The 14,254-nt window shown below is 43.4% G+C and overlaps 1 protein-coding gene across 2 annotated transcripts in view; it reads left to right on the top strand.

Moving 5' to 3' along the window:
- The window catches only part of arid4b (AT-rich interaction domain 4B), a 212,052-nt gene that overhangs the window by 63,487 nt on the left and 134,311 nt on the right, over nt 1–14,254 (top strand). For both annotated transcript variants that reach the window (XM_070884649.1, XM_070884648.1), the window contains exons 6-8: nt 5,254–5,333; nt 5,423–5,514; nt 14,129–14,182. In XM_070884649.1, the coding sequence (XP_070740750.1) occupies nt 5,254–5,333; nt 5,423–5,514; nt 14,129–14,182 (226 nt within the window). The remainder of the gene's footprint in view (nt 1–5,253; nt 5,334–5,422; nt 5,515–14,128; nt 14,183–14,254) is intronic.

Here is a 14,254-nt window from a genome sequence, read left to right as displayed (position 1 = left end):
TACAGACTGTATGGATATCCGAGGGTGTCCGAGAGCGTACGAAGGGTGTCCAAGAGCGTATGGGGGGGGGGGCGGGGTGGGGGGTGCCCGGGGGCATACGGGGGGGGGGGGGATGTCCGAGGGCGTACGGGGGGGGTGTCCCGGGGCATATGGGGGGGGGGGGATGTCCGAGAGCGTACAGGAGGAGGGGGGGGGGTGTCCGAGGGCGTACGGTGGGGGGGGTGGGTGTCTGAGGATATCCGAGAGGGTCTAAAGAAAGTGTACGTGGGTTTATAGAGTTTTAGAATGTTACGCTGTGCCAACGGCATTATAGGAGGGTGTGCGAACTTGAAGAGAGTCTAAGGAGGGTGCGCGAGCATTAACTGGGTGTAAGCAGGCGAACCGAGGGTGTTGGGGTTGGTACATCTCAGGAGTATGCGCGATTTATTTCACATGGGAGAGTTAGAGGTCACGCGGTTAAGTGATCTGCCTCGACCCTGTCATGTCAACTGCTGATATTTTCATTAAAAACGTGAACTGAACAGACTCCACGTTTGTTCCTCGAGCGACCTCTGGGGAATGAAGAGGATCCTTCAGTCATCTCCTCGTACCTTCCAGCAATTCTCATGACTAGGTTCTTTTCCTCCTGCGTGTGAGGGAGGTGATTTTAGTTTGGTTTTAGATGGGCTCAGCTTTAAAAGTTGCATGCTGTACATCATGCTATTGAACCTTGGAAACCCTTGCAGCTAGTCAGTGGGCAGCTGTGTTTTGGATCAGTTGGCTTCATAAATTAACAATTAAACGGGGTAGTTACCATTGGCTCCAGAAATACTTGTCGCTATTTTTGTCCCCAGTAATCTCACTCACCATTTTGAGTGAGTGTGCACTGAGGAAACTACAGCTGTCTATTCCAACCCATCTGCAGCCTGATCCAGTTTCCCCAGTAACACATGATACAAAGAAGGACAAGGTTAGCTTGCAGTCATTACTAATCCCCTCGGCACTGAAGAACGGAAAAAAAGTACGTTTACATTTTATATGGGGCATAAAACCAAGCTTTGTGGCTCATTTCTGGAGGAATATAATTGAAAAGTGGAGAAGTTATGTTAACCTTGTGCAGAACATTGTTGAGACCACACTTGGAGTATTGTGCACATTTCCGGTCTCCATATTACAAAAAGGATATTGAGGCACTGGAGAAGGTGCAAAAAAGATTTACATGGGTGATACCAGAACTGAGAGGCATCAGGAAAGGTTGGAGCTGGAGAAGGCTGAGAAGTGACTTAATAGAGGGCTTTAAAATTATGGAGAGGTTTGATAGGGTGGACGTAGGGAAGAGGTACAGGGTATACGGGGGGTGTCCGAGGGTGTACGGGTCTACTTGCGAGGGAATCCAAAACTTGGGGTCATACTCTTAAATACAAGAAAGTCGCGAATAAATCAATAAGAAATTCAGGGAACACTTCTTTACTTAGAGAGTGGTGAGAATGTGGAACTCGCTGCCACAGGGAGTGGTTGAGGCGAATAATATCGATGCCTTTAAGGGGAATCTAGATAAACACATGAAGCTGAAAGGAATCGAAGGATATGTTGGGAGAGATGAAGCAGGGTGCGAGGAGGCTGGTGTGGGGCACGGACTATTTGATCCGAATGGCCTGTTTCTGTGCTGTAATTTGTCTAATTCTTGGTGTGTGACTCCGAAACAGCTCAAAAGTGCTTAATAGAATAAATTACTTTGGAAATGCAGTGATTGTTGTGTAGGAAAATGTAGCAGCCACTTTACACATAGGAAGATCCTACAAATATCATTGTGGGGAATGACTGGTTACACTCATGTTCATGGCACTGGCTGAGGGAGGAGTATTGGCCTACACCCTGGAAAGATTCTCTGCTCTTCAAATAGTGACCATAGAATCTTGAACGCCCTCCTGAAACGCATAGACATGTCATTGGCACTCGTGCCTCATCTGAAGGATGCCTCTGATGAGGTAGCATTCAGTACTGCACCGGAGTGTCAGTCTAGGCTGCTATTTAAGAAAGGTGAGAGAGAGAAACCGGAAAATTGTAGACCTGTTTGTGTAACATCTGTTGTGGGGAAGTTACTGGAATCTATAAGGACAGAGTAACTGAGCATTTGGAGAAATTTGAGCTGATTAGAGAGAGCCATTATGAATTTGGAAAGGGGTGGTCACATTCAACAAACCCAACTGAAATTTATGAGGAAGTAACTAAAGCAGTAGACAGGGGAAATGTCGATGGATGTAGTTTATGTGGACTCCAGAAGGCATTGGATAAGGTTCCACATAAGAGACTGTCAGCTAAAATTAAAGCTCCTGGAATTAAATGCAAGTTAATTGGTTAGGAGATTGGTTAGGCGGTAGAAGACAAGAGTCGGGATAATGGGTATGTACTGCATTTGCAAGGAAGTTACTAGAGGTGTCCCACAACGATCTGTGCTGGGGCCCCAACTATTCACTATATTTATTAATGACTTGGATAACACAAGAGAGCTGTATATCCAAGTTTTCCGATGACACAAAGATAGGTGGCATAATAAGTAGTGTAGATAGGAGCATAAAATTGCAAAGAGACATTGATACATTAAAAATTGTGGCAGATGGATTTCAACACAGGCAAGTGAGAGGTGAAAAGCTAAATACTGCGGAGGCTGGAATCTGAAATAAAAACAGAAAATGCAGGAAATCTCAGCGGGTCGGGCAGCACCTGTGGAGAGAGAAAAACAGAGTTAAAGTTTCAGGTCGATGACCCTTTGTCAGAACTGGCGAATGTTCGAAATGAACAGATTCTTAAGCAGCACGGAAAGGGGGAGGGGAGGAAAGAACAAAAGGGAAGGTCGGTGATAGGGTGGAAGACAGGAGAGATTTGAGAGACAAAAGGGATGATGGGCCGACTTGAGATGGTAATGGCAAAAGTTAGAAAAAGATTAGTCTAGAGAGGGTGTGAATGGTGTAATAATTACCAGCTGCCATGGGAAACAGAGAGAAACAATACATATCATACATTGAGCTTCATTGGAACAGTGCAGGAGGCTGAGTACGGAGTGGAGTGGGGAATTAAAGTGACAGGCGACCGGAAGCTTATGGACTGAATGGAGGTGTTCCGCAAAGCGGTCACCCAATCTGCGTTTGGTCTCCCCAATGTAGAGGAGACCACATCGTGAGCAGCGAATACAGTACACTAAATTGAAAGAAGTACAAGTAAATCGCTGTTTCACCTGGCAGGAGTATTTGGAGCCCTGGACAGTGGGAAGCGAGGAGGTAAAAGGGCAGGTGTTGCATCTTCTGCGCTTGCACAGGAAGGCGCCCCGGGAAGGGGAGGGTGTGCTGGGGGTGACTGCGGAATGGACCAGGGTGTCGCGGAGGGAGCGATCCCTTCGGAGTGTGAGGTCAGCAATTTTGGACCAAAAAGAACAGATTTGAGTATTATTTAAATGGTGAAAAAGCTCGGACCATTGGAAATCCAAAGAGATTTAGAGGTCCATGTACTCAGATCAGTAAAATGTACGAGGGAGCAGTGTTCCCTCTGCCAGTCCCATGCAGCCCAGGACAGGCTTTTTCAATGTTAAGTTGCGTGCATGCGCCAAACTGTGAATGGTTTGCACAACCCAAAAAAATGAGGAGGAACATTGTGAGTCAGATATAAAAAATAATCAAAAAGCTTCATGGAATGTTAGCCATTATATCGAGACGGCTAGTTTCTAAAGGGAGGAAGTTTTGCTACTGCTATACAAAGCCTTGGTTAGACCACATCTGGATAATGTGTACAGTTTTGGGCACTGCACCTCAAAGGATATATTGGCCTTGGAAGGAGTGCAGTGCAGATTCACCAGCCTGTTATCAGCGCTACAAGGGTTATGAGGAGTGATTACATTCCCCAGAATACAGAAGCTTATGGGGTGATTTGATTAGGGTTTTTACAATTTGGAAGAAATTGACAGGATAGTTCGAGACTTTGGGCCCAAGTTTCCCCAGGAGTTACTCCTTTTTTTTTTGGAGCAACTTGATTTTTCTGGACTATCTTTTTAGTTGCAATTCTGGGCATTTAATTTGCGCCAGTTTAAGTGAGTGAGTTTTTTTTTCAAAAGGGGGTGTTCCCAGCCACTGGCCCCTGTTTTAGGCGTTTGACCAGCAAATAGTTGCTCCAAACTAACTTAGGCCAGCGTATGTTGCCACTTCTGTCTGCACAGAAAAACCTCACCTAGAGTTAAGGAATCAGCGCAAGTAACTACATTTAAAACACCACCAAGCACCAAAAAAAGCACAAAAAGTAATCAGCAATTAATTAACAAATAAAATAGAAGAAATCCTGCACCTAAAGCACCAAGACCAATCAATAAATAAAAAAATAGAAAAATAGAAACAAATAAAAAAAAACAGAAGTCCTACCTAAGGGAAGGTAGCGGTCCGCCGATGAGGGAGCCCATTTTGCCAGGGCTAGGGACGGTGTGCTTCGGGCCCCTCCCATACAGCCTGCAGCGTGTTTGCAGAAAAGGCCTGCCAGGAGCTACTGCACATGTGGCAGGCTCTAGCGTGCATGTGCAGAGGTCCCAGCACTGTTTTCAGCGCCGGGACCTGGCTTCGCCCCCAATCCATTGGGCCATGCTGCGCCACAATCGATGAGAGGCTGGGGAGCGGCCAGAATACAGACGTCTTTTTTCGACGCGCTTGGAGGCGGACAAAAGCGCCGCACCTTGGGTGAGGGCACCAGAAAAACAGGTTAGGGAAACTCGAGCCCATTTTTCCCACTGTTGTGAGTCTGGGACAAAGCTGTATAACTTTAAAATGAAAGCCAAGTCATTCAGAAGAAAAGTTAGAAAATACTTCTTCACACAAAGGGTGATAGAAGTGTGGAACACTCTCCCACCAAAATGCTAGCTCAATTAATCATTTTAAATTTGAGATCTTCACTCGACAAGGGTCTTAAGGGATATGGAGCCACGGCAGGTAAATGGAGTTAGGATGCAGATCAGTCATGATTTCATTTGAATGGATGAACAGGCTCGAGGGGCTGAATGGCCTGTTTGTATGGTCCTATGTGCTCCATATCCAGGATGGGGACTGGCTGGGTTAGAGGTGAACTTCAGCAAGTGCAGCAATGAACCTGACATCCCATAGAATGACTATCAACGTTTGTGGGTATTTCCCCAAAACTATTGGGGCCAATGGGCTTTTTCCGTTTCTTAAGAATGCCCACAATTACAGCAAGGTAAAAATGTATCCAGTTGCCTGACCACTGCTGTGTATCCGTTTACAGTTTTTGATGATGGCGATGAGAGAACATTGAGACGCACTTCGCTCTGCCTGAAAGGAGAGAGACACTTTGCAGAGAGTGAGGTTAGTGGAGAAATGAAGCATCATCTGTGGCCTATTTTGTGCTGTGTTTTCTATCGATGGGATAACCTGTGTTTTGCTTGATGTTTTAGACGCTTGACCAGTTGCCTCTTACTAACCCAGAACACTTTGGTACGCCCGTCATCGGAAAGAAGTCTAATCGGGGAAGGAGGTCCAATCCAATGTGAGTAATAACTGCTGGTGCACAGCCATGGAACGTGAAGCTGAATAATAAGATATCCCAACCTTTTTATGAGTGAATTTTTAGATGTAGATTTCAATTCTTTACATCCCTGTATAAATGCTTTACACCTGACCTAGATGGAAGATTTCCTTTTCCCTAAGGGTTTCTCCTTAATTTTTAAAATCTTTTTGCTGGAGTTCAGAAATAATCTTTTCCGCGCCCTGGTTGCCCAAAGCGTGCTGTGAAAAACAACACTTGGCAAAGTACTTGTCACACTGTCTCGCCATCCCACAGTACTGCTTTTTGTAAATGACTGCCCATTTAGCAAATACACAGGGCAAGTACTAGATCTACCTTGTAAAAAATATCACTGTATAGTTATGATATTTTCCTAAACATTTAATAAAAATTATACAACTACGCACACTTCCTACCAACTTTATAAATTATAAATTCCTGCATTCACACTTGTGTAAACTACCCATGTAAACCTGTCACGCTATAATTGCAGTGGAGACACTGCAGTGCCATTGCAGAGTGCCAAGTTAACATAGGCAATGTGCGTTATAAATACGGAGGTAGGAAATTTTGTAATAGAAATCTAAATATGAGGTTGGAATATATGGCTCGAAATTGGAGGCTGAACATTGTCCATGGGCCGTGATCCAATTATCCTCTGCCCTCTCAGCCTGCTTTACCGCAAGACGACACTTGATTTTAAATCTCTTTATGTAACACTTTGGGGGATCGATTACTATTTACATAAAAAGACAATTCAAATTTAAAATTTAGCCTCGCTACATGCTAGTTTAGTACAGAAATGAAAGAAAACACATGATATTTTTGTGATGATTCCAGTGAGTTCTGCCCGTGCTAAGAATAGAACATGCTTCAGTTTTGCAGCTGGAGTCAGCTCCTGCTCCCCAAAATGACCAGACGCTAAGCAAAGCTTCCTGTTGTTAATCCCAACTGTAGGCCTTAACCCAATGTCTCAAATTAAAAATTCTTATCCTCGAGTTCAAAACCCTCCATGGCCTTAACCCTTCCCGATCTCTATAACCACCTCCAGCTCTACAACCCTCCCTCTCTCTGTAACCTCCTCCAGCTCCACAACCCTCCCATCTCTGTAACCTCCTACAGCCCTCCAAGGACTCTGCATTCCTCCAATTCTGGCCTCTTGCGCATCCGTGATTTCCATCACTCCACCATTGGGGGCCATTCCTTCAGCTATTTAGACTTTTGTAGCTCTCTGCCTGCCTCTCCTCCTTTAAGACACTCCTTAAAACCTCCCATGACTTTTAATCACCTGTCCTTATGTAGTTTTGTGTCACATTTTGTCTGATGATGCTCCTGTGAAGCTACTTGGGATGTTTTACTACATTAAAGGCGCTATATAAATGCAAATTGTTAACCCAATCTGGATGGGTGCTCCCTCAGAGTCACACCAACAAAGAACTAGGTTGACACTTTCTTAATTTTTCTGGTGGGAATCGACAGCCATGAGAAACAACAACAACTTGTATTTATATAGCGCGTTTAACGTAGTAAAATGCCCCGAGGCGCTTCACAGGAGTGTTATGAGACAAAACAAATAAATTTGATACCGAGCCACATAAGAAGAAATTACGGCAGGTGAGAGGTAGGTTTTAAGGAGCGTCTTAAAGAAGATTGAGAAGCTGAGAGGTTTAGGGAGGGAGCTCCAAAGCTTAGTGTTATGTTTTCGGTACAACCTCATAAACAGACAGGCTTTAAGATGGCTGATGACTTTAGGAGCCAGTAACATGACTTGTTCCCTCTTTATTGTTGTAAACAGCAATGGCTGCAATGCCACAGTAGTCCACTGGGTGGAGCTACACTTTTCCCTCTTTAATGAAGAAGTAATTATAACACACTATCGTCATACATAACATGCATGGTTATACATAACAAACGATATGGACTTATTTTGCCATATTTAAAAATCAAGCTTAACCACTTGTTTTCTGTTTCGAAGAGGATACCTTCGCTCTCGAACAGAACCTTCCAAACATGGTATCAAACTTAGACTCATTCTAGGCTGATCCTGAGGAAAGTTTTCCTCCAAGGGATGCCCTTGATTTACATTTGAATTCTCTGCAACTTCAGACTGTTTGTCTGCCTGACTCGGACTCGGACTTAAATTCTGACTTTCTCTTGGACTTGTTTCCAGTACATTTGATGTGGGATATGCTACTGGTATTGTACTTGTATCAAAACTATCTGATGAGTCAGAAACAATCGAATCGTTCCAACCTTCAATTCCTTCCACGTCTGTCGGTAAAATATGATCAATGTGAACAAACCTAACCTGTCCATGATCAAACATTTTGACCAAATATGTGCGAGGACCACATATCTTCACCACTCTTCCTGGTAACCACTTTAACCATTTATGGTGATGGTTCTTCACTCTCACCTTCTGATTTAATTTCACACTTCTCTCTCTCTTACTCTACCTCAATCATGATTCTCTTTCTGTCTTAATTGTTTCTTTTCTGTGGACTGTGCCAAGTTTGGTTTTAACAACGAGAATCTGGTTAGTGGCTGTCGTTTGAGAAACAACTCTGCCAATGAGGAGTATTACAATACGTAATCAGAAAATTAGCTAATTTGTGGTCCAGTGACAACGTTGTTTCTTTGGATTTGGATCCCCATCTGTTTGATGAGGGCACGTTTTACAATTTGTACAGTGCGCTCTGCTGCACCATTTGAAGCAGGATGGTATGGTGGAACCTTGGTATGTTTCACAACATTTTTGCTCGTGAACTGTGCAAATTCTTCTGAACAAAATTATCAGAAACAATTTCTTCTGGGAAGCCAAATAAAGGAAATAATCTTCGCAAAATGTCTAATGTTTTACTTGTTGTTATTTTCCGCATTGGAAACACCTCGACCCACTTCGAATGGCTATCAATCACAATGAACAATTGTTGTCCTTCTAGCTCAGCAAAATCGATATGTAGCCTTTGCCACACCCTGGGAGGCCATTTCCATGACTGTAATGGTACTGGTGGTGGTTGCTTGCTTACCGATTGACATGTTATCTAGACTTGGTCACCATAAGTAATTGCGTTCAAAACTCTTGGTCAAGCACATTCCCAGGTGCTGGTCATGGAGATCTCCTAATAATTTGGACCTGAATTTATTTGGTATAACCATTCTTGCACCACATGATAAAATCTTTATTAACTGTTAATTCATTCCTACGAATGAAGAATGGATGAATATTGACATAACTGGGTCACGTTTGGTTGCTCTACCAATCTCTTCAGCTGTGATGGGCAGTTCATCAATGCATGAAAAATAGAACTCTTCTTATAGGATGTAACTTGTGATGGGGAAGGCAATCTGGACATCGCATCAGTATTACTGTGATCAGCTGATCATCTGTATTCAATATCATACGTATATGCTGACAAAATCGAAGCCCATCTTTGCATTCGGGCTGCAGCTAATGTTGGAACTGGGGACTTTGGATGGAGGGTTGCTGTCAGGGGCTTATGGTCCATAACGATGGTAAACTTACGACCATACAAGTATTTGTGGAACTTCTTGACCCCAAAAGTCAATGCCAAAGCTGCCTTTTCGATTTGTGCATAATTCCGCTCACTGGCACTGAGAGTGCATGAAGCAAAAGCAATTGGTCTCTCCTTCCCGCTATGTAGTAGATGAGAGATCACTGCCCCAACTACGGAGAGGTGTCATATGCCTGCTTAATCTCCTTAGATACATCATAGTGAACTAACATGGTGCTCTCTACCAGTTTACTTTTACACTCCTTGAATGCTGTGTCGCATTCTTCTGACCACTTCCAGTGGACCTGCTTTTTTCAATAGTTCATTCAGTGGATGTAACATTAGCCAAATTTGGTAGGAACTTCACATAATAGTTGAAAAGATCCAAATATGATCGAAGTTCAGTGACATTCTTGGGAGTGGGTGCATTTCTGATTGCATCCAGCTTTCCCATGGTTGGATGTAAACCATCTTTGTCTACTCTGTGCCCTAAGTACTCCACTGAGTTTTGAAATAACTCACACTTATGAACAGTCACTCGTACTCTGTGCTTCTCGAGCCGTCTGAGGACTTCATTCAATATGTTATTATGAATTTGCCTGTTTGGTGCTGAAATTAGTATGTCATCCAAATAACATACTACCCCTTCAATACCTTGCAAAATCTGGTTCATCACCCCTTGGAATATGGCGGGGCAGAAGACACTCCAAATTGTAGCCTATTAAATTGATATAGTCCTTGATGAGTATTTATAGTCAAGCATGACTTGGACTCCTCATCTAGTTCAAGTTATAAGTAGGCATTCGTAAGATCCAACTTTGAGAAGATCTGACCACCTGTCAGTGTTGTGAACAAATTTTCTACATTTGGCAATGTATTGGGTAGATTACCCTCTAGAACCTGGTTTACGGTTACTTTATAATCACCACACAACCTTACCTGACCATCGGACTTAGGTACAACAACAATAGGTGTAGCCCAATTACATAGATCTATCTTAGAGATAATGTTCTCAGTCTCTAGTCTTTTGAGTTCTTGCTCAACTTTCTTCTTGAGTGCATATGGTATGGGACGTGGTTTACAGTAAACTGGTTTAGCGTCCTTCTGTACCCTGACATTCGCCTTGCAGCCTTGGATCGGACTGCCTGTCTTGTGGAACACCTTCGGATACTTCTTGATGACATCATCGTTTGATGCAAATCTCGTTTCAACACAAAAAATCTCACTCCAATCCAGCTTCAGGGATCCCAACCAATTTCTTCCTAGTAAGACAAGCTTGTCTCCTGCCACTACTAAGGGAGGCAAGCTCTGAAATTGATCCTTGTATTTCACTGGTACGGTGATGCGACCTACCACAGGAATGTTTTCTCCAGAGTAGCCTCGCAGCTCTATCTTGGATTTCTCCAATGGGAAATCGCGCAATTTGTCGAGGTATAGCGATTCCGGTACTACACTCACAGATGCGCCATGGGTATCTTGGTTCCTGCAACATTGACTTGGATGACGATACTTTTCGAATCGCTGGTAGTTACCCTCGTGCTCCTGATGATGTGTTGCTCTAAAACCTCCTCGTCCTGTTGTTTTTCTTCCATGCTATGTAGTCTCTGGGGATTTCTACTTGTAGCTTTGAAAGTTGGTTTACTCTTCAGTCGGCATGCCTTCCCAAGATGCCCAGTTTTCCTGCAGAAGAAATACTCTGCCTTTACATATGGACAACTTTGAGCAATGTATTGTCCCAGACACCGATAGCACGACTTCAGTGCTCTGTTACCTTGGCCAGTTGCTGAGACCTTGGGGCCCAACTGCCTTTTACTTTTAACCTGCAGGCGATTCACCTCGGTTGTCTGACGACTGGAAATGGTACGAAATTCTCAGGAATATTGGCTGGCTATGTCCAGTAACATGGCTGTCTGACAAGCTAAATCAAAAGTCAAGTTAGGAGTTGTCAATAACTTTCTTCTTATCGCATCATTTTTCATCCCACAAACAAAGCGGTCACACAATGCTCGGTCCTGAAAGTTTCCGAAATTACAGTGAATAGATAGCTTTTTTAATGCTACAATGTACTCACTGATACTTTCGTCGGTTAACTGATCTCGTATTATGAAATGATAACTTTCAGCAATTTCCAGGGGCTCAGGACTATAGTGCTGTTCTAAATCTGCTTAAGTGATGTGTCCTTTGGCTTGACAGGCACAAGCACATTTTTCAGGGTTTCATACACCTCGGGGCCTGCTTCAGTTAAGAAAATAGCCCGCTTTCTTTCCAATACCACCCAGTTATGGTTTTCATCATCGAGAACTTCGATGATACTATTTGCGATGAAAAACATTTCTAGCCGCTCCACATAGGCTCCGAAACGTTCACGTTATTTAAATTCCCATAGCCACGGCCATCTGGACTCTGGCAGTTCAACCAAGTGAACTTGTAATTTACCTTGTATTTTTAGCTGTTAATCAAAACAGAGAAGCTCTCAAAGTCTCTGTCAGATGGCTGAATTATCCACCAACAAAAATTTCAGCCAGGTTATCCGATTATCCTTTCCTTCGTCGCCAATGTTATGTTTTCAGTACGACCTCACAAACAGACAGGCTGTTTGGTTCCTGAAGTTATCCGCCATCTGTCATGTGACTTGTTCCCTCTTTCTTGTTGTAAACAATGGCTGCAATGCCACAGTAGTCCACTGGGGGGAAACTATATATATATATATATATATATTACACTTGGGGCTTTGTTAACTGCATTCGCCTGGGCTGGAGTCAGGCACCACCATGCTGTATCCCCAGACTGCCTTGTGTTCTTCTCTCTCTGTCAAGAGTTATGTAAAAGGCCAGAAGTACCAGAGTTCGCCTGCAACACGTGAGCATCCCGATATAAGATAAGGTGCCAGTTGTCAAATCTATCAAGTCCCTGATCCATTTTTAGTGCATTGTCTTTCAACGTATGTGTTCAACACAACTACCCGAAAGACTCACCACAGTGGGACCCAACAGTTGTCAAACACAAAAATGTCTTCATAAATTTTCACCCTTGAGCACTTTTTCCGCACATTTAAACAGTAATGAATTTGAATAACGTCCCATTAACTGCTCCGTACTGTTTACTCCTCTCACAAGACCTTGTAGTTAGTAGTTTCTTTCACGCCCATTTATTCTCACTTGACAGCTACCATACGTAACTTGTTTGTGAAATTGAAGCAGTATTCTCTCTCCACTATTGCAAATTTGAAGAAATGCAATAGTTTGTGACCAATCCTTTTTTTTTTCTTCTTGCAGTTTGTCTCCATTTTATACCCTGCGTAGAGCAAGGCGCCTGCAGCACCCATACCACTGTATCGGCAGGCAGGGGCTTGTGACAGTGGCCGGTGAAGATTTTATTGCTGACGTGTTTTTTTTCTGATTGTCTGCTCCCCCCTTGAAAGGAGATGCCTTTGCCTGTGCTCCCTGTATAACCCAGTCGGCTCGGTAACGTAGTAAAGTGAGGGATCCAACCTACGGCATTGAAGCACGTGTCTGTTTCTTAGCTGTTCCAACACAATGGGCAAATGATACTGTCGTCCCCACCACTCACACTGCCCCCTGCTTATCACGGGCAGCCTCCTATGTCGGGAAACGGCCCGAATCCATTACCATCACTATAGACGCCAATTACAAAGGTGCCACTTAAACCGAATTAAACAGGCCAGCTATTTCGGGCAGTTAAAGTGATATTAAGTCCTAAGCCCCCATGTGGTCTCCACTGCCTCTTGCCGACTATGAGCTGGACACTATGGCTCCATTTTATACTTTGGAAAGAGGTTATATAGGCCAATTTTTTGTTCTCCATGGGAAAAATTGGAGTTAACTATGATCCAACTTATAAATAAAAAGAATTGAGGTGAGTCATTCCAGCTCCATTTTAAGATGAGAGAGCACACACCTGTCCCTTTTAACTCCGTCCTGCCCCTCCCCTCCCCTCCATAGATGCCTGACTGTTCCAGGGCCGTAATCTCAGCAAGTTGACTGATTGAAGGCACAACCTTAAAATTCGAGTTGGGCCGTTGAGGGGTGATTTCAGTTGCATTTCTTTACACAAAGGGCAGTGGAAATCTGGAACTCTCTTTCCCCCATAAAGCTATTGAGACTGTAGAGCAATTGAAAATTTCAACACTGAGATCGATAGATTTTTGTTGGGTAAGGGTAAAGAAAGAAAGACTTGCATTTATTTAGCTCCTTTCATAACCGCCGGACGTCTGAAAAGCACCTTGCAGTCAATAAAGTACTTTTGGAGAGCGGGCAAGTTGTCGTTTCAGGTGTGGAGCCTTCTGGGCCTCTGGCGTCTGCTCCGCTTGACCAGTGTTTCCATTTCTACCTGCCTTATTCCCCCACCTCCTTACTACTCATACTCTCTCTGTGCCTCATTCATGTTTTTTATTTGTGTTCTGTGATTTCCCTCCTTATGCCTCCTATTGTCCTGTGCTAATACCACTTCTGCTTTTTAAACCATCTGCTGTGTATGCCCCTCCCCCTTTCCTTGGGATCTGCTGTTCATTTAGAATATCCTCCAGTTCTGAAGAAGGGTCCACACTTGAAATGCTGACTTGTCTGTTCTCTGCACGATTGCTGAGTGTTTGCAGCATTTTCTGTTTTTCTTTCAGATGGGGAGCACAGCTGGAGAAGGGTGCACACCCTATAGGAGATTGTAGGATGTTTGTGATATCTCCACCTTTTTACATTTAGACTTGCCTGTTTACTGACTGTTTTTGAAGTTTGCAGCAAAATACATGTTCTTGATCTTTGATCACAACTCTAATTCTTCCGTTATTAAAAGCAGTCATTTTCAACATAATCTTCCAACCTGCTCGGTTTTGAAGAAATTGAACATCAAACTATTGAGCACTTGATTCCGAAAGCACTTTCTGTCACCCAGTTTAATTTTGTAAATGCATACAAATCAGTGCTGTTCTCTTCAAAATGTGGGGCTTTGGGACAATGTGCAATGTCCCAAAGTCACTGACACGCTCGCGGGAATGACCTCTATGATTTGGGACTGATTTATGTCTAATCCAATTCTGAAAGATCAATCTTTGCCATTAAATGCAGATATAAAGCTGAAAGTAGCAGCTCAAAGTGTGACCATCCAGTCCAATTAAAAAGGTAAACGGAAATTTAATTTTGAGACTAGTGCAATGTTCTCTTACACAAAGGGTTACTCTTGGTAAAGATGTA

The sequence above is a fragment of the Pristiophorus japonicus genome, chromosome 7, assembly GCF_044704955.1.
Source record: "Pristiophorus japonicus isolate sPriJap1 chromosome 7, sPriJap1.hap1, whole genome shotgun sequence".
Classification (NCBI taxonomy): Eukaryota; Metazoa; Chordata; class Chondrichthyes; family Pristiophoridae; genus Pristiophorus; species Pristiophorus japonicus.
This window is presented reverse-complemented; position numbering and strand designations above follow the sequence as displayed.